The following is a 21104-nucleotide window of genomic DNA, read 5'->3' as shown; positions in this document are numbered from 1 at the left end:
TTTGTATGTACAGAGAACCATGGTTAATCTGATCACACAAATAATTAAGTGCTAGATAATCAGCATTTTACTATATTTTGCTCAACTTTTATATTAAAAAAAAAATAATAAAATTTCATATATAAGATTATCATTCTTACTACTTAACATGCATGAAATTACAAAACTCATTATTGCAATAAGCTAAACAGAACAAAACACAAACTTATTAAAAGTTTGCATTTTTATTTTTTTTAGCATTAACATTAGCATCATCAGAACTCACACAATGACTGTAGGACCATGCAAAACAAATTATTTCTTTTTCCCCTGTTAAAAGACTAAAAATTCCTTCCACCAGAGGCAAAGTACTTCTCTGGCCACTTTCTAGTGTTCACAAAATTCCAAGCTTGTAATATTACTATGGATGAACTGGTCATTAATCTGCTGAACTGGAACATGAAAAATATAAGGACTATACCCATTTACAAAGAACATAAAATGTTAAGATTGAATTACAATTACACCAACAACCATAAAATAGCACTTGTCCATCACAGTTACTTGACAAGAAATTATACTTTTACAAGGTAGCAAATGACTTTCATCACCCAGTAAAATACTACTACCTTGTTTATTGGGAACCTGAAGTAACTGTTACATTTCCAGAACAGGAGTTCTGGTTTTTGTCCTCTCCCCCCAAGTCTTTCAACACGCAGCATGAGTGATACACTTCAAAGGTATAACATACATTATCGAGTTCCAGTACATGGAACCAAACAGTAATGTATTTTGGAGGCATGATCAGTGATCAGCTGGTGCATAACTGAACTACAGTTTGCAGAACTACAAAACAACTGGGACGTACCTTGAAGCAGTATGATGGCATAAAGAGAGTATCTGGTGGAAGCAATATCACACTGTATACCCAAGGTCAGGAGGTAAATTGGGTAGGAGTTAGATGCATGAGTAATATCATTGAGTGTCAGATGCAAAAAAAAAAGAAAATGTTCTGGAGGGTATATAAAGAGAAAGGTGACCAGAATGGTAAGGAAAGAAAAATCAGATTATGAGAAGAAATTAGCTGAAGAGGTGAAAGGAAATTGGAAGGAGTTTTTTTGTTATGTGACAAGTTGGAGGAAGAATGACTATGGAAGGATAACTTTAATGAGTACAGATAGCAGAGAGTAACAAAGGTAGATGAAATTGTTGAGCTACTGAGTGACCACTAATAATTAAGGAATTGACAGTGTACACTAGAAATATAAATCAAATATAAAAGACTATTCATGGAATCAGCCTCAGCCCTTAGGAACATGCCAAACCTCAACAAATTTGGATGCATGAGACTGCCCCAAATTTGGGAAACATTTATCAGAACTTCAGCCCAAAGGCCAAGAACTACCAATATAGCCTGCCAGGGGGCACCATCAGGACTTTAGGAAAATGTTAGCTTCCTAGCTTCAGTTCTCATTTGCTGTTATGTAGTACTTGTGTGCACGTGTCTTTGTATTAAGAAGATGGCAAGTTGACGTTTGCCAAAATATCGGAAAGTATATATTAAAGTTTATTTAATTTATATTTCTAGTGTACGCTGTCAATTCCTTAATTATTAGTTATCATGTTTAACCAGCGTATAAGCCTCTGTACAAGAATACTGAGTGACCATTTTGCAAAGGAATCTCATATAAGTAAAGATAAAGATATTATTATTGCAGAAGTAACAGGAACTGATGTGAGACCAGAGGTTGATGAATTGGAGGTACTTAGGATACAGTAGTGGGATATAAGATGCGTTTTAAGAAAATGTGCAGGGGAATTGATATTTTTGACTAGGCTGTTTAATTTAAGTCTCAGCTCTGGCAAAGTCCAAAGAGAGCGAAAGGAAGGCAAAATAATTACTTTGCATAAAGGAGCATCCAAGTCTATGGCAGCAAATTATAGACTAATCGGTATCTCAGGAATGGTGATAAAAAATACTGCAAAAGTTGGTCAAAAAGAGAATTCAGGAACGAGTGGATAAGAATATGATACTCTATGAGGAGCAGCACGGCTTTGTGAAAGGTCAGTCATGTTTTAGTAATCTACTAACTTTTTATAATAGGATACAGTTGAGTTGGATAAAGGGAATGGCTACATGATAGTACTGCTTTCTCAAAGGCATCTGACAGGATACCACATGGAACTCTGTTATGCAAACTACAACAAATGGGGAATAATATGAAACTGGTGATATGGATAAAAGGGTGGCTACTGGCAGATATCAAAAACTAGTATACAGAAGAGCAGAATCCAGGAGAAGGCAGATGACTAGTAGTGTGCCACAGGGTTCTTTGCTTGGATTACTGCTGTTTAATTTGTACATAAATGATATAGGAAATAATTTGAAGGGAGATATTCAGTTGTTTGCTGATGATGCAAAGTTGGGAAGGATGACAGTATGGTCAAAACATAAAGGATGTCAATTTAAAGTGGAAAAGTATAAAGTTATGCATTTTGGGATACAAAGATTAAAATCTGATTAGTATACCACACTGAGGGAACCATACTCCAGGAAACTGATTAAGTGAGGGATTTGGGGGTGGTAGTAGTAGATAAAGAGTTGAAGTTTAGTGGGCATAATGCTAAAGTAGCCAGAGTAGCACTCACAGGATTATTTGGTTATTGAGGAACACACTAACATGCAGAGATAAGGGAGTTATCATCCCTCTTTATATATAGCAGCCACATCTGGATTACTGTACCTAAGTGTGGTCACCTGGGTTTCTTTGGAATGAGGAAGTGGTGTAAAGGATCCAGAGTGAAGTGACCAAGATGGTGAGTTGTCTGTGGAATGCTCCCTACAAGGGTAGGTTGTGGGTTTGCGAGTTGCATAAGTTGGTTAATAGGCAAAAAAGGGGGAGGGATATGACAGAAACATTTAAGTTACTTTAAAGGACTTTATAGGACTGATGCAGGGGAAATGTTTCAGCACTTGGCTAGTGGGGACTGAACAAGAGGTCATCCCTGGAAGTTGGGTAAGAGAGTGGTTAGCATGGGCATGAGGACTAGAGTTTTTGTTTGGAGAGTGGTGAATGAATGGAATGGGTTACCTGAGTCAGTTGTGAGTGCTTTGTCTGTTAATAGTTTCAAGAAGAGGTATGAGAGATACTGTGGTGATAGTTTGGATCTCCCATGATGAGTCTTGGGACTCCATGGAGGTGCACATGCAATAATAATAATCTTGCTGCCACATCAAAAAATTCCACAAAAAAATTTTTCATTCAAAAAAGCTTACAAAAAAAATTTTTTTCCGTATTCACTTCACCAACATTCGTGGTATAAATCTGCTAATCTGCTTTTGGTGGACTACAAATTTCTGCCATAGCCCATCATAACTATCCAAACTACCTTCTGATACCTGTGCTTTTTTTGTGATCAAATATTCCTTGCCAAAGAATTCCTAATTTTAAGTCTCCCCACCTTTTGACTTATGATTTCCCTGCCCCACATCTCATTCATCTGCTGTTTCTACTGTTTCCTCCAATTCTGAAAATAATTCTGACTTCTTTAATTTCTTATCAATTAAGCTCGATTTCATACAATCCAAATACATTAACAGCAAAGTTATTTTCCTTGGTGCGTTTAATGTCTACACAAGGCCGTACTTATGCTTTTCCTTAGGCCGGTTGGGCCCGAGGTTATAGAGCGCTCTGGACTCCCTCTTGATTGTTTGGGACACTTCAATTGGCTCTAATTTTTTGGGGTTCCAAGCTAGAGGCTCATGCACCTGTGTCCACAATTCTTACTGGCTTCCTTTCCAAATTCCACTGTTTAAGATGGAAGAGAAACAGAGGTATTTGTTATAAATAACCATTTAAAACAAATCATCCATCTCCAGACAATCCTCTCCATGCACCCAATACTCTAGATCTTTTCTTAACCAGTTTTTCTTCCAGACACATGTTCAGGTGACTGCTCCTCTTGTTAATTCAGTTCACAATCTCATCCAAGTTTCATATCCTGCAGAAGGTCCTCCCCCCAGCCATTCACAACCTCATGTAGTTTGGCATTATAACACCATCAAGTGGGAAGATTTGTGACTTTTACTCCTCCTTTCAGTCAGACTATTGTTTCTGTTCTTCATATCTAAATATCCATAGTGATCTTGTTACAGAAATTATTGATGCTGGCTTTCTATTCGTCACTCTATTCAAAATTCCCACGCCATGGTTTTCCAAAAAAAAAAAAAAAGTCATCGCAGCCCAAGAAAAGAAAACAGCTTATCGCAAGTGGTTTGAGCTAAAAAATTCCAGCTTCACTCCACAACCTATATTACAACTAGCAAAGTCTGCCTTTGATAAAAATAAATGTAGATTTGGGGTCTATTTTGGGGTCTATTTTGGGCAATTATTATTTAACTTGTATAGGTTTAGCTGGAGATATGCAGCTGTTTGCAGATGATTACAAAACTGGGGAGAATATTGAGGAGTATGAAGCAGATGTTACCCTTAGATGAAGATTTGAGAGTATGCAGACAGGTAAGTGAGTTGAAGTACCAATTCAATGCAACAAATAAGGTTCTAAATGATAGGCAAGAATGAGATGGAAAGTATACACTTGGTGGAGAAATTCTGAGGAGGTAGCAGAGAAAAAAAGATCAGGGGGGGGGACCTTAAATTTAGGGATCCACATTGCACAAGTATGCAAAGTCATCACATCAGATTATGACAGTGATGTGGAAGACCTTGACATGCAGAAATAAAGGGGAAATAAAGTCTTGTTCAGGCTCAATGATTACTGTTTGGTCACCTGGTTTTCAGAGAGATGAGGCTATATTAAAAAGGGTCCAGAGAGGATGGACTAAGATAGTAGCTGGTCTTTGGTATGTGGAGTAGAAGAGAGATTTAGGGAATGTCATTTATAGACTTGACTTACTTACTAGGATATCTCAATATGTGTTCTTTTTCACTTTCTTCTTTTTCAGGACCATGGAGTCCTGAATTTTATGGTTTGCCCCTAAGCCTCCAAAGTTTGGTTCTTGTTTTCAAATGATTTCATTTTTTTCTTGAATAATGTTTGTGTATTTGAGTCTGCAGTTAAGCTCTGAAAGCTGCTCAACTTTGATTCATTTTAAAACTTTCTTACACTCTTCTTTTCAGTATGAAATTCAGTTTTATCCTGCCTAAAACAAAATGGTGATCACTTCCAATTTCAGATCTCCTATATACTCTTATGTCCTGAATCAGCCTAAAGATATCAACAAGAACATAGTCAATGGAGCTTATTTCTTTTATCTTCTTTCCATGTAAATTTGTGGACATCTCTATGTTGCAACATGATATCAGTGATGATGTCAATGTCCTAAACAGAAATCCAGCAAGTATCACCATTATTATCAGCTTTGCCCTTTCCTCCAAATGTTTCCAAAATATTTCCATACATTTGGTATATATTTCCTATTTTGCTCTTTTGATTTCCTTCAAGGACTTGCCTTCTCTAATGACTCCAAAAATTCCTTCACTTCTTCCTTTGTAGTATCTTCTGTGGAACAATATAAATAAGTCAAATTGATCAATTCCTAATTTGATGTTTGCCCACAGATACTTGAAATTGCCTGTCATTCAAGATTATCTTCAAATTTATTGTTGAATATTGTCTCTAACTCTGCCTTTGTCTGTTCATCAGTGCCAGAATATAACATCTTATAATTATTATTTAGATATCCTACAACTCCAGCTTTTCCTTTTTCTTCAGATAACATCTTGTGGTTGTTATTTATTTAGATCTTGAGATGTCATTTCAGCAAAAAATCAAACGCATGCTGAATGAATGTTTGGAGTGGCACATGAACATCAATGCAAGAACTGGAAGAAAAGGTGTCAAGTTTGGTTTCTTCCATGAACAATGATGCAATGAAAACCATCTGAATGCAATAAATGTGAAAGAGGTTAGAAGAAAGTTACAACTGTACTGCTAACTCTGGCAAGAAAAATCAAAGTGTGATGCATGCAACTCTTTCCAACTTGACATGCTACATTCTACTCTTGTATACACTTGGCACACACCTTTTGGAGAAAAAATGCCTAAAAGAGGGATGAGAATTTAAAGTGGAATGGGTGATGAAATGTTTCCACAAAATAAAAATCACTTCAATGCAAACGTTTGAAGAAGAATGATAAAAATAATCCAACCAGAGAAATAAAGCATCATGAAGATCATCTCACCTAGCATTCTTATAATGCCAGACAACACTGATAAGAGTGGTGATGGAAATGTTGCTCTACTGAAACAGAAATCAACACTAAATTTTGGTCTGAAGTAATTAGAGGCCATAAAACATCCACAGTATACTTAAGAGAATCACTAATGAGGAAGAGATTCAGAGTGTTTTTAAAGTGGTTTATATTATTATCTGGTATTCTGATAGGCTGAATAATTTATGTGAGATCACTGGTGATAGCAAATGTCTCAGCATCTCAGTCTCCTGGATCAGTGCAGTCCGAGTTGCAAACATCAAAATCTCCGAGCAAGATAACTCACTACACCTCCAAATCAAAAATTATAATAATCAAAGAAAATGTGTTGAATGATTTGTAATTCTAATTTATTGCATAGAAAATAATTATTACCAAATATGAATTAGCATCATCTAAATCTACATACTTTGTAGACTATATAACCATGTAGACATATAAAACTGTAATATAAATTATAAAAAAAACTGTTATTTAAAAACATTCACAAAATTAGAATCATTTTTAACGTGATTCAAAATATTACAATATTCCAAATTTTTCCGATTGGTTTTGAGGAGAGCATAGAAATAGCATACATTTCAGTAGCTGCGGGACTGACTCGTGTGTGAGGAACGTTTGCGCATGGATTTCAGTTAATCATTTGCTCGACATAGGTAGAATGAGTGACATATCAGAAGCTAAGAAGTTTCATATGGTGTCTCTACACAAAGAAGGCCAAACTCAACAGTTTATGGCTAAGGAATTAAAATGTTCTCAAGCAAATGTGAGTCGAGTATTGAGACAGTATTCTAATAACTGGAGTTTTCAAAATGATCGCTGCAATAGCGGTCAAAAGGTAATAACTACATCAAGAGATAAGAGGAGATTGAAGAAAAACCGCTTCTGAAGTGTAAGATATTTTCACAGAATATGGAAAGAAGTACGTGTGAATGTGTCCAAATCTACGACATTGAGACAACTTCACAAATTGGGTTTTAAATCATGTGTGCTTAAGATGAAGCTACTTATGACTTCCAAGTAAAAGGCAGCTAGAGTGTGATGGTGTAAACAAAGACTGTTGTGAGGTCAAGAAGACTGGAAAAAGGTACTTTTTAGCAATGAAAGTATGTTTTGTGTGTCCCATGGTCATCAAAGAATATATGTTTGGCATGTTAAGCAAGAAGCACTTGATAAAGAATTATTATTACCAGTATCTCCATGGAGTCAGTAGACTCATCGCGGGAGACCCAAACTATCAAAACAATATCTATCATATCTCTTCCTGAATTCATTTACAGACGAAGAACTCACAACTGAGTCAGGCAATGCATTCCACTCGTTCAACCCTCCAGGAGAAAAACCTCATTCTCACACCCTTGTTAACCACATTTTTCCTTAATTTCCAGGGATGACTTCTTGTTCTTCCATCACTATTGCACAGCTGAAACATTTCCCCTGCATCAATCTTATAAAAACCTTTTAGTAATTTAAATGTTTCTATCATAGAAACTCTTCTCCACCTATCAACCAACCTCTGCAATCCACAAGCTCTCAATCTATCAATGTAGGGAGCATTTTTTTACATCACTCACCAACTTAGTCACTCTTCTCTGAACCCTCTCCACAGCCTTCTCATCTCCAAGAAATCCAGGTGACCAGACCCTAGCACAGTAATCCAAATGTGGAAGTATCAACACTTTATAAAGGGGAATAATAACCTCTTTCTCTGGATGTCAGTGTGTTCCTCAACAACCAAGTAATCCTATGTGCAATCTTGGACACCTTAGCAATGTGTCCTCTGAACTTCATCTCCCTATCTACCAACACCTCTAAGTCTCTAGCCTCATCAATCTCTTGGGGTACCGTTCCATCAATGTAGTACATAGCTGGTAATCTTTTAATCCCAAAATGCATAACTTTACACTTTTCCACATTGAACTAATATCCATTACCTTTGGCCCATTTTGCCAGCTTATTTAAATCATCCTGCAAACTCTCAACATCAGCTTGATTTTTTATTGCGCTACCCAACTTTGCATCATCAGCAAATAACTGAATATCTCCCTTTAAGCCATTTCCTATATCATTTATGCACAAATTAAACAACAATGGTCCAGAAACATTTGGTGAAATTTGCAACCTCTGTCATGGTATGGGCTTGTATAACCAGAGAGGGCCCAGACAAGGTGTATTGTGTACTAAAGTGTCAATTCCAAACTGTACCAAGAAATTCTTGAGCACTTTATGTTACCGGCATCAGAGGTTTATGAGATGGTGATTTCCTTTTTCAGCAAGATTCAGCTTCTTGTCACACTTTCAATACCACTACTAGATGGCTCAAAGAAAGGCAAATCAATGTAATTCCTTGGCAGGCAAACTCACCAGATTTAAATCCCATTGAGAATTTGTGGAAATTATGAAGAAACATCTTCAAGAATGTTTCTTGAAGGTGTTCCCACTCCCAAGGGGGTGGAAAGAGGGGAAAATAGTTCCACTGCATAAAGGTGGTTACAAGACTGCTGTTGTAAATTACCGACCGATTAGTATATCAGGAATCATTGTCAAGGTCTTAGAGAAATTAGTCAAGAAAAGAATACAGGATTGGATAGATGAAAATGGGATATTGTATGGGGGACAACATGGTTTTGTGAAGGGTAGATCATGCCTCAGTAACTTGCTCACATTTTATAACACAGTGACAGCTGAACTGGATAGGGGTAATGGGTTTACAGTGATACTACTGGACCTTGCCAAGGCCTTTGACAGGATACCACATGGAACCCTAATCAGTAAACTGGAGCAGATGGGGATAGATATAGGGTTGGTGAGATGGATAGGAGGGTGGTTGAAGGAGAGATACCAGAGAGTTGTTTATGCAGGAGCAGAGTCTAAAAGACGGCTTGTGACTAGTGGTGTGCCGCAGGGCTCTGTTCTTGGACCACTGCTTTTCAATTTGTTCATCAATGATATAGGAAAGGATTTGAGAGGAAGTGTTCACTTGTTTGCTGATGATGCAAAGTTGGGTAGAGCAATTGTGAGTGCACAGGATGTCAAAATTTTACAGGATGATTTGGATAGTTTGGAGGACTGGGCTAGGAAAAATGGATGTCAATTTAATGTGGCAAAGTGTAAGGTTATGCACTTTGGGGTGAAAAGAATAGCAGCAGTATATCGCATTGGTGGAACCGTACTCCAGGAGATTGAGGAGGAAAGGGATTTGGGAGTGTTGGTGGATAGGGAATTGAAGTTTAGGGGGCACATTGCAAAAGTGACTAAATCAGCTCATCAAATCACTTGGCTTCTGAAAAATACTTTAACATGCAGAGACAAACAAGTTGTTGTTCCTCTGTATCGAGCCTTGATAAGACCCCATCTGGACTACTGTGCCCAGTTATGGGCACCAGGGTTTCTTCATGATGGGGAGGAAGTGGAGAGGATCCAGAGACGAGTGACCAAGATGATAGAAGGTCTGTGGAATGAACCTTATGAGAACAGGTTGAAGATTTGTGGGTTGCAGAGATTGGACGATAGGCAAAGGAGGGGTGACATGATTGAGACATTCAAATTACTGAAGGGTTTCTATAAGATTGATCCAGAAGATATGCCTCAGTAACTTGCTCACATTTTATAACACAGTGACAGCTGAACTGGATAGGGGTAATGGGTTTACAGTGATACTACTGGACCTTGCCAAGGCCTTTGACAGGATACCACATGGAACCCTAATCAGTAAACTGGAGCAGATGGGGATAGATATAGGGTTGGTGAGATGGATAGGAGGGTGGTTGAAGGAGAGATACCAGAGAGTTGTTTATGCAGGAGCAGAGTCTAAAAGACGGCTTGTGACTAGTGGTGTGCCGCAGGGCTCTGTTCTTGGACCACTGCTTTTCAATTTGTTCATCAATGATATAGGAAAGGATTTGAGAGGAAGTGTTCACTTGTTTGCTGATGATGCAAAGTTGGGTAGAGCAATTGTGAGTGCACAGGATGTCAAAATTTTACAGGATGATTTGGATAGTTTGGAGGACTGGGCTAGGAAAAATGGATGTCAATTTAATGTGGCAAAGTGTAAGGTTATGCACTTTGGGGTGAAAAGAATAGCAGCAGTATATCGCATTGGTGGAACCGTACTCCAGGAGATTGAGGAGGAAAGGGATTTGGGAGTGTTGGTGGATAGGGAATTGAAGTTTAGGGGGCACATTGCAAAAGTGACTAAATCAGCTCATCAAATCACTTGGCTTCTGAAAAATACTTTAACATGCAGAGACAAACAAGTTGTTGTTCCTCTGTATCGAGCCTTGATAAGACCCCATCTGGACTACTGTGCCCAGTTATGGGCACCAGGGTTTCTTCATGATGGGGAGGAAGTGGAGAGGATCCAGAGACGAGTGACCAAGATGATAGAAGGTCTGTGGAATGAACCTTATGAGAACAGGTTGAAGATTTGTGGGTTGCAGAGATTGGACGATAGGCAAAGGAGGGGTGACATGATTGAGACATTCAAATTACTGAAGGGTTTCTATAAGATTGATCCAGAAGATATTTTTGAAAATATGACTGGTGGTGGGAGGACTAGGGGCCATGCATGGAAGCTGGGCAAGAGCGTGTTAGAGCTAGTTGACAAGGGAGTTAGAGCTAGTTTTTTTACTTGGAGAGTGGTGAATGAGTGGAATAAGCTGCCAGAGTCTGTTGTGGGTGCTACGACCGTGAATGAGTTCAAGGCAAGGTATGATAGATACTGTGTCAATGTCGAATAGTTGTTCTTGACATGATGTTAGGGCCTCCCTCGATGAGTCTAAGGACTCCTTGGAGTTGCCCGGAACAATAATAATAATAAAGAAGTTGCTCCAAGAGACAAAAATGAACTTGTTTCTAGTCTGCGACCATACAGGCATGTTTTGATAAAGACTGTGAAATGCTAGTAAATAATATGCCCAAACATTTATGAATGATTATAAAAGATAAGGGGGATGCAACAAAGTACTAATTATCATGTTGTTTCCCTTTGACTGTAATTTTTATGCATTTATTTTCACATTATTCTAATATTTTGAACCATGTTAAAAATTATTCTAATTTTGTGAATGTTTACAAATAACACTTTTCTTATAATTTATATTACATTTTTACATGGTTATATAATCTACAAAGTACGTAGATTTAGATGATTCTAATTCATATTTGGTAATAATTATTTTCTATGCAATATATTAAAATTGCAAATCATTCAACACATTTTCTTTGATTATTCAAATTTTTTGATTGAGAAGTGTATAAGGAAAGATGGACAGGATAATATAGAGACAACAAATGAACTGGACAGAATGGAACAGAGAAGAAGATTTTTACTAAAGAACTTCAAAATAGAGGAGACCAAGTTAGAAACTGTCTGACCTGGTACATCCGACTAAGCACATGCACTAAGATATATCTTTGAGATGAGTAGTGCTTAAAGAAACTAGAATTTGAGTCTCATAGGAAAATAAAGTCGTTTTTGCAGACTGAAGACAGATGACCAAATACAGTATTGTTGAAATAGAAATAAAACTACATATATTTGTGAAGTGAATCCAGAAGTTTTGGTATATTTGCCTTTTTTCAACATCCATTTCTCGTTGCTTAACTTGAGATAAAAGTGGGAGGGACATGGAATATACAGTAATGGATTCTTTCCTAAGTCGGAGGATTTCCTCCCAACCACCCACCACCACAAACAAAAAAAAAAAAAAAAAAATTTGCTATCTGCCTGAAATAGCTTGAAAAGTTTCATGCTTGGTATCCAGAGCATGGAATGTGTAATGTAACAAATAAATGAGAATACAAACAATATACAAAGTTAATAAAAAAAATAGGAAAAAATTAAAATTCTCAGTCAAGAAATGTTACAAAAACATATCTAACTTGGTAGATTGTGCAAGGATTTTTTTTTTTTTTTTTTTTTTAAAGAAACCAGTTTTACTTTATTTTATTAAGAATATGTTTGTTTACCAGGAGGCCAAAAGCAATGCATATGATGACTGCCACTCCAGAGAGCTGGTCTGCCATTGCCTATGTGGCATACAACCCACAGAAGATAGTTGATTAATCATCCCAGTATAGTTATAGAAAAGCAGTGGATCCCTTTCTTAAAGGGGGAAAAAAAAGAGTTCAAGTATCATTCAGTATAATATATGGCATTATAATGCATGAGCTTCAAATTTAAAATACTGAAAATACAAAAATACCTCAAGTTTAAAATAATGCAATGAAATACAGTCTAACTGTTTGCTCAGAAACATTAGCAAAAAAAAAAAAGTTTCATATTTAATGAAGTAATTACTCAAATAGGCATGCTAAGTGATAGTATTTTTTCTTGAGCATTTTGAGTAAATAATTTAAAAAAGATGTCAGTGGCAAAAGGATAAGTAGCACAGTATAAACATAGCTTGAGAGGATATAACATTTGGCAACATTAAATGAAATGAAATCACTGCTAATATTAATTTTTTTTTCTTTATTAGGTATAACATGTTTCTGCTTGAGGCATATTTTATAATAGTCTTACAAATATATGGCTGGCCAAATTCCAGATACATTCAGTAATGCAGCATCCAATAATCTGAAAATCAATGAATGAATTTTTGTGATTGCCTTAGTAATGCTGTGTGGAAAGGGAGCTGCAACCATACCACTTCTTCTTGCAGATTTCACTCCTGAAACCCTATGAGGTATGGGAGTGGGAAGTGACCATAATGATATCCAAGAGATGGCAGCGATAAAAAAAAAAAAAAGTTGGTATTAACCAACATGCTGGAAAAACAAAATAAATATAATAATTTATTAGCTGCTGATATTTCATTAGATTTCAAACACGCATCCTCAATAGCACAAAACCTGTTACATAACATCGTGTTGGAGGCTTAATGGAGTATTCATAGTACTAATTATTATTATTCTTATTATTATTCAGGCCTCCATGGAGTCAAAAGACTCATCATGGGAGGTCCTTCCTAAGAAACACAAAGTCTATCAAGACTCATCGAGGGAAGGTCCCCCCCTCCCTGAGAAACACAAAGTCTATCATACCACTCCTTAAACTCATTGACCGTTCTCGCTCTCACCACTCAATCAGGCAATGCATTCCATGGTTCAACCACCCTCCATGCAAAAGAAACCACTCCTCACCCTCTTGCAAAGAGTTTCCTTTCGTAACTTCCACGGATGGCCTCTCGTCATCACTCCTTCCTGCTGTTCAACCAAGTGAAAGAACTCCCCATGAAAATGAAAGTACTAAGAAGGATTAAAAATTATTTTTAATGCTTCCAATATTCCATCTTCACCGAGACATCTTCAAGGATTACAACTAACAATTATAACACAATGAAACATGTGGCTATGACTCTTAGAGTCCTCTCTAGGTGGTGCTCCCTCTATGTGCATCTGTAGGAGGCCTAGGTTATAAATTGGGATCTCTGATGATTATTATTTCCCAAATTTTAGAAGTTTCTGTCAAATGTATTAAAATTCAGTGATTTTGGAGTGCCACTGCAGATTCCAAAAAGAGATTTTCTGTCTTAAATTTACTGTGATGTAGAATGGTAGTTTTCTTCTAGGAGATGCTATCCTTGCAGACCATGTATTGATATCCAATACATGGTCTGCAAGAACAGATTAACTGTATTTGTTATTGCAGATATAAGTTTTGTGTTCATCTAAATGGATGGAGACTGATCCACCTGTCTGTCCATAGTATGCAAACTTGAACTTTATATACTCCAGGCACTGAGAGAGAGGATGGAGCTCATCTTTGGTAGAATGGATAAGGGTATCAAGTTTCCAGTGGGTTTAAAAGCTGTGTAGTGATTGTACTTTTTTAAAGATTTGGCTATTTTTTACAACGTGCCTTAAACATAGGAAATGGTGATGGTATTTTTGAAATCCTTTTGAAGGGATGGCTAAGGAATGGGGGAAGAACTGATTATTTTTTTAATTCTGTAAGCACTGTAATCATTGGAAAAGAAGGTGTTGTGTATGTGGCTGAGTTCTGTTGAAAGAGAGGTTCCACTAAAAACTAAGATTGTAGGTTCTATTAATTAGAGTACTGATAATGCCATATTGTTAATAGGGGTGGTGGTGAGCATTTGTAAATGTACCTAATTTAGCCATAAATACTGTTACAACTTGAATATCACATAAATCTTTAATTTATCAGTAAATCATTTACAGCTTTCAGCACATACAAACCACATGTATAATGTGCATATAGCAGCACTCAATGTTTGAAACGTTCCCCTTTTGTCTTCCCACATGCCTGAAGTTTGTGAGGCCACATATCGAATGGTGACATGCACAACATCCAACAGAAACACTGCCACTGACTGCTCCAAATTCACCTTCAGGTTGGAGATGCTAGGGTGTTGTTTCTTGCAGGCTACTTTCTCTCTCTCTCTTGCAAGTTCTGACCACATTTTGAAGTCCAATGGATTCAGATCAGGACTTCTAGATGGCCAATCAGATGGTGATATGTGGCTGAGCACATTTGCCTCCAACCACTGTTGTGTGATCCTCACCTTGGGTGCAGGGGCTGAATCCTGTTGGAAGGTCCACTGCCCACCATGAAATAAGATGTTGCTCAGGGGTCATATCACAGGTTCCGGCTCGGTGCCTTAATACCCTCTGGCACAGGTTTAGACCCCCCCCCTTTCTCACAAAACTGCAAACTGGATACTCCCAATATGTCACTCACCTACCAAATCATCACTGATGCAGGGTGATGACTTCTCTGAATCCTGGGTGCTATGGCACGTGCTGTGTGACCAGCCAGGACATATAACCAGTTGTTTGGCCGTTATATGATTCTTCAATGTGAAAATCTCATCTGTGAAGAGGATATCTCTTTGTCTGTTGTTCACATACCAGCAGAGGAGTATCTTTGATTTTATCACCCTCTGATGCATAAGTTGTGGTGTGAGGAAGTGTCCAGTATAATGACAATAGGCTCTCCCACCAGGTCATCAGTTAGTGCATGTGACATTGTTCTTTGTGAAACATTCATCTCTTGCAACATCATTTTTGCATTCTCAGAGAATTACGGTGGAGGAGTGCCTTCACACGTTGTTGCACCCTAAAGCAGTGTGGTCGACCTGATCTTCGGTAGTCATATACATCTTTTGCATCGTTATAATGGTTAATAGTCTGATACACAAACATCCTACTAATCCCGGGTGTTTTTAGTGTGTGTGTTGAAAATAACAGGTGGGTGCATTCCAATCTTGTGTTCTCATAATCTCCCTACTGTGTGTAAACCCCATACAGCTAGACAACTCTCTCTTTCTCTCTCTCTACTGATAAACACGTAAATGTTGGTTGTGCACAGCACCACTAATGGAACTCTGCTTGTGCAAATCTGTGGGAAGTGCAGGAGTGTGTGTGGAAGTTATGACAATATTTATGCCAACATTGTATACATTCATATCATGAATGTATACAATGTTGGCATTGTATACATTCATGATATGAATGTATATAATATATATACATATATAATATATATACATATATATATATATTAATATATACATATATAATATATATATATATATATATATATATATATATATTAACTGTTTATATATATATATATAAACAGTTAATAGTAATCATTTCTCAAAAAACTTTTATTGTCAGATATATTCGCTCATCTTTACATCATCGTGATCTGCTCTTCTGATTCTTTTTTGTTTGCTTTTAATTTTATTTAGTTTATCTATCTTGTATCAAATGGATACAATGAAACTACCATTCAGAAAGTTTTGATAATTGTCATCTGTCAACCAGACCACAATTCTATGTAGTCTGGTTGACAGACTACATTGAAATGAACAAATTATTTTTTATTTATGAAAATTTAATTATATACATTTATTAATTTATTAACTATTCAGGATTAATTTAAGAATTATGATAGCAAGAAAAAGAATATTAATAATTTAAATTTATTGAAATACAAAATGGAAATAAAAGAAACATTTTATTTATCAAAAAGATATAAATTGTGTGTGTGTGTGTGTGTGTGTGTGTGTGTGTGTGTGTGTGTGTGTGTGTGTGTGTGTGTGTGTGTGTGTGTGTGTGTGTGTGTGTGTGTGTGTGTGTTTTAAAAAATAAATATATATATGTGTTTTTAGATGGAACATTATTTTCTGAGATTGAAATTTTTTGCTTTGAACTGGAATGATTTACCAGAGCAAAAAAAAAAAAATTCTCTCCTTTGGATTGAATTCTCAAAAATAGATATCCTAAAACTAAACATCAGTTGTTTCAGTAGGATAGAAATATATTTACAAAAAATATATCATTTCACTCTGGAATAATTGCCTAAGGATCAAATAAGAATTTATTTTTCAGATATTTATTTCAACCCTGATTCTGTGTGTGAAAAAAAATTTCAGTACTCTACCTTAAAGGAACAAACCTCTGAACTAATAGCACATATTCTTTGCATATTCAATCAATATACTTCCTTTAAACTAGTTTGGAAACTTTTCTTTCTTACCATTTAAAAAGCATGCATTACAACGTCCCCCCCCCCCCCAACTTACCAGGTATCTATGTCATCTTTGTTACTTTGGACAGACTAGCTGCTCTGGTTCAATTAGAATTCAACAAGTCCAGCCTTTCTTCTCATGCTACTGATACCATGCTACAGGCACAGAGTTCTTTGGAACCTGACAAAGATTCTTCATTATAGTGGGTTTAAATTTGATTATCTTTTCCTTGAAGCATGTGAAAAGGAAACTGTCTGAACCTTAACTACTCTGACTGTATGCCAGTTTCCAAGTTTGGGAAGTGATTGCCATTAACTGTTCATAATTTACTTTTTCATACACACGTTTTCAACTGTTCCTTTGAACTCTAAGCATAATCTGTCAAATCAGCTGAGACTCGAGTTAGAAAGCATATGTTATTACTCGACTCATTCTTATGATTCATATTTTGAATGTACTATCTGACCACAGATGCGAGCACCTTGGCTGACACTGTGCCAAGAAGTCAATAAATGCTGAAAGGGAGAAAGGAATAAGGCAATGTACGAATTTGTCACCAACATGCAAAATTTTCTAACTGTTGTACAAGCAAAATATGGATTTGCCTTCTTCTGCAATGTGCATAAGACTCAAGAAGTCTTGCATCTGTGGTTGGACAGTAGCAGCTCGTGGCTTGAAATCGTGGGGGTGCTGCAACTTTCGACATATATACATACACACTGTAAGTACAGTGTATACGTGTTTGGATAAAATATCAAAATTATGGTAAAAATTTTTTAAAAAATTAAACAAAAAAATATTGTTTATTATCGATAAAATTAAAGTCTAGTATAATTCAAAATTACTTAAAAATAAAATCCGTTATCATAACCCCAATAATGTTTTAAAATTGTCTAAAATTTAAAGAGATGGAGTAAACACGATAAGCACTACAAACACTCTACTACTGGAGCAAACTGCATATAAACAACAGTGGAACTGTGCGACGGACAGTGCCGCATTATGCTAATAACTCGCATCTCACTATGACGTGCATATGCCTGCGTACGTAGCAATATGACATTGTGGAAAACACAGTGCCGTTAGCGTCCTTCCCCCTCCTAAGTGCTACAAGATGGATTTTTATTATTTTTTATACAAAATGAGAGAATTGTACAGGATTGTTCATGATAAAATTAAATATTACAAGCAAATATAAATAACTTAATAAATATATTAATATATATCGAGAAAAATTGGGGGTGCTACAGTTCCGCAGTGCCTATGCACGAGCCGCCCCTGGACAGTAGTTACTAGTCTTTCTTCCAGATGATGTCCATGTTACATTACATGAAATGTATTGATGTTTTTGAATAAAATTCTATATTTTTAATACATGTGTGAACTGTGTAAATATTTATAAATATGTCTAGTACACATGTTCTCCTTAAAACATTTGATTACAAACCTATTGGGTGAGCCTCCACTCTGAACCCACCGTCTAGTTCCTATTTTCTTGACAAACTCCCTCCTCTGCCTGGCGGCAATCTACCAAGCTTCTTACTATCAAATTTATCTTGTAGATCAATTTACACAACATACCATTTCTTATACATCCTTGTTATCATACCATTCATAATCGTTGCCCTTTATCTCAGTTCTCTACTATCATACCTGAGTAATATACTAATAACTATACCTTTAGCACTTTTATGCTTTACAGGCCCCAATAACACTGAAATTCTCTTCATGTTAGAGGTTTAATGGAATATTAACAGCAATAAGAAAGGATTAAAACTAATTTTAATACTTCCAATATTTCGTCTCAGTCACAGAGACATCTTTCGAGATTACAAAAACTTTTTGTAACAACACACACACACAAATACAATACAAAGTGAAACTAAAGTCCTACCTAGGTGGTGCGCCCTCTATGGGCATTTTCAGGTGGCCTGTGATGTAAAGAGGGATCTCTGATAATTAAAGTTTCCCAAATTTTGGGAAGTTTTTTTGGGAAACTATAATTATCAGAGATCCCTCTTTACATCCCAGGCCACCTGCAAATGCTCATAAAGGGCGCACAACCTAGATAGGACTTTAGTTTCACTTTATATTGTATTTGTGTGTGTGCTGTTACAAAAAGTTTTTGTAATCCCTGAAGATGTTCTCTGTGACGGAGACAAAATATTGGAAGTATTAAAATTAGTTTTAATCCTTTCTCAGTGCTGTTAATATTCCATTAAACCTCTAACATGAATTCTTCACAGCACTTAAGCCTCAACACACGTATCCTGAAATTCTCTCAATCCAGAAATCATTAGTTCCAACTAGCACAGTCATGTCATCTGCACTTCTTTCCCTTTCCTCCTAATTGAGAATTTCTCCAGTCATAATGTATATTGCATTGGTTAGTTTCTCATAACAATAGTAAACCAAAGTAAAAATAGATAATTATAATTGATAATTAAAAATATTAAAATTATTAAAAACTGAAAATAAATGATTAAAAATAGATAACTAGACAGATGGACAAATGAGTGGGGGTATTGGTTTAATGCAGCAAAATGTATAAAGTCTTGAAGTTTGGGATACATCGATGGCAGGCTGCATACTCGATTGGAGGAGCTGTACTGGAGGAGGTAAGGGAGACAAGAGAGATCTGGGGGTGATGACTGACAGAAAACTGAAATTCAGGAAACATATTGCAAAGGTGGTGAAGGTAACCCAGAGGTATCCTTATAATATAACCAAGTGGAAAAACTTGCAATAATAACCCAGAGGATTGCTGCAATACTGAGAAAGATGCTGGCCTGCAGAGATAAAAGAGTTATTGTTCCACTGTATAAGACCCTGATCAGACCACACTTGGACTATTGTTCTCAAATTTGGTCCCCAGGATTTGAAAGGGATAAATTATCTGTGGAAAGAGTACAGAGGTGGATAACAAAGATGGTTTCAGAACTGTACAATGCAGGGCCAGCTCTACCAATGGTGCAAGACATGCATTTGCACGGGGGGGCAGAAAAATATGCTACTACACGGCGGCAAAATTTCTAGGAGCGGCCCTGGTACAATGTTAGTTATGAGGATTGGCTGAGAGAATATGGACTGCAGAGTTTGGTAGATAGAAGAAGAGGTGATATGATTGAGACTTTTAAACTGTTGAGAGGTAGTTACAAGGTTCACACTGGGGAGTTCTTTTGCTTAGTGGAAACACGTGAAGGAGCGATGACAAGGGCCATCCTTGGAAGTTACAAAAAGGAAGCTGTGAGCAAGAGGGGGGGGGGGGGGTGAGGAGTGGTTTCTTTGCATGGAGGGTGGTTGAACCATGGAATGCATTGCCTGATAGAGTGGTGAGAGCAAGAACACTCAATGAGTTCAAGGAGTGGTATGATAAACTTCATGTTTACTAGGAAAGACCTCCCACAATGAGTCTATTGACTCCATAGAGGCCTGAATAATAATAATAATAATAAAATAATAATAATAATAATTATAACATTTAAACAATTTATGTTTAGCTACCAAATATAAATCTTGCAGCATAATAGGATGATTGTGATAATTTGATTTTCTCCGGGCTATTCCATATTTGAAAATTTTCTGTGGGTATTTTATTTGTAGATTAACAAATATAGCTAGTCAAAAAATTTGCAACATTAGTGCTTCTGTAATGCAGTTAGAAGAATGTCATGACACATGCCCTTTAATTGGAAAAGATATTCTCTCTCTCACACTCACACACACACACACACACACATGCACTTCAAAAAGGGAAAATCAGCCAGAGAACACGTACATACAGTTAACAGATGAAAATATGCTAGTGACCCATCTGATGATTCTTGGGGCTCCATGTAATAACAATAATAATGAGTATGCTTTGATGACATTTTAATGTTAGGGCATTAGATTCTTTAAAAATTACATATCTTCTTTATTTGTCATTTATTATTTCTGAATGAACATCTATCAAAGATTACTAGCAGCATTACCTGAGATCCTTCACTCAGTGTTTTTTAAGTGAAGTAAGCCTTATTTCATTAATTTTACCTTTTTTATGATTGTTAATTTTAATATGATATATTTCTTTTAAATGATTATATCAGTTTTCCCCATAATAATTTAGTATAGTGAGCATTATATAATTATATTTAACAATCTATATAACTCACACTCCATTCAGAATTAAAAACTAAAGGTCCCTTAGTTATTTCAGGGTTAGCTTTTTTGTAACCAGCTAGTCTAATTTTCATTTCTTTTTAAGGACAGCTAATGCTGATTATTATTATTTTGTATTCAATAATTTATATAACTCCACAATTTAGTATAGCATTACATAGATCTTTATTTAACAGTCATATATCTTTATATGCTCTACAATAACGATATGGCACTCTTGATC

The 21104-nt window shown here is 36.3% G+C and overlaps 1 protein-coding gene across 2 annotated transcripts in view; it reads right to left on the bottom strand.

Moving 5' to 3' along the window:
• LOC150099687 (lipid transport auxiliary protein 1-like) overlaps positions 1 to 21104 on the bottom strand; it is a 110765-nt gene that overhangs the window by 78800 nt on the left and 10861 nt on the right. For both annotated transcript variants that reach the window (XM_090403523.1, XM_090403522.1), the window contains exon 2: positions 12186 to 12321. In XM_090403523.1, coding sequence (XP_090259649.1) covers positions 12186 to 12242 — 57 coding nt within the window. In that variant the 5' untranslated portion in view covers positions 12243 to 12321. The remainder of the gene's footprint in view (positions 1 to 12185; positions 12322 to 21104) is intronic.

The sequence above is a fragment of the Typopeltis vanoorti genome, chromosome 14 (assembly GCF_054136105.1).
Source record: "Typopeltis vanoorti isolate ZY-2024b chromosome 14, IOZ_Tvanoo_1.0, whole genome shotgun sequence".
Lineage (NCBI taxonomy): Eukaryota > Metazoa > Arthropoda > Arachnida > Uropygi > Thelyphonidae > Typopeltis > Typopeltis vanoorti.
The sequence above is the reverse complement of the archived record's forward strand: the minus strand, read 5'-3'. Positions and strand labels throughout refer to the sequence as shown.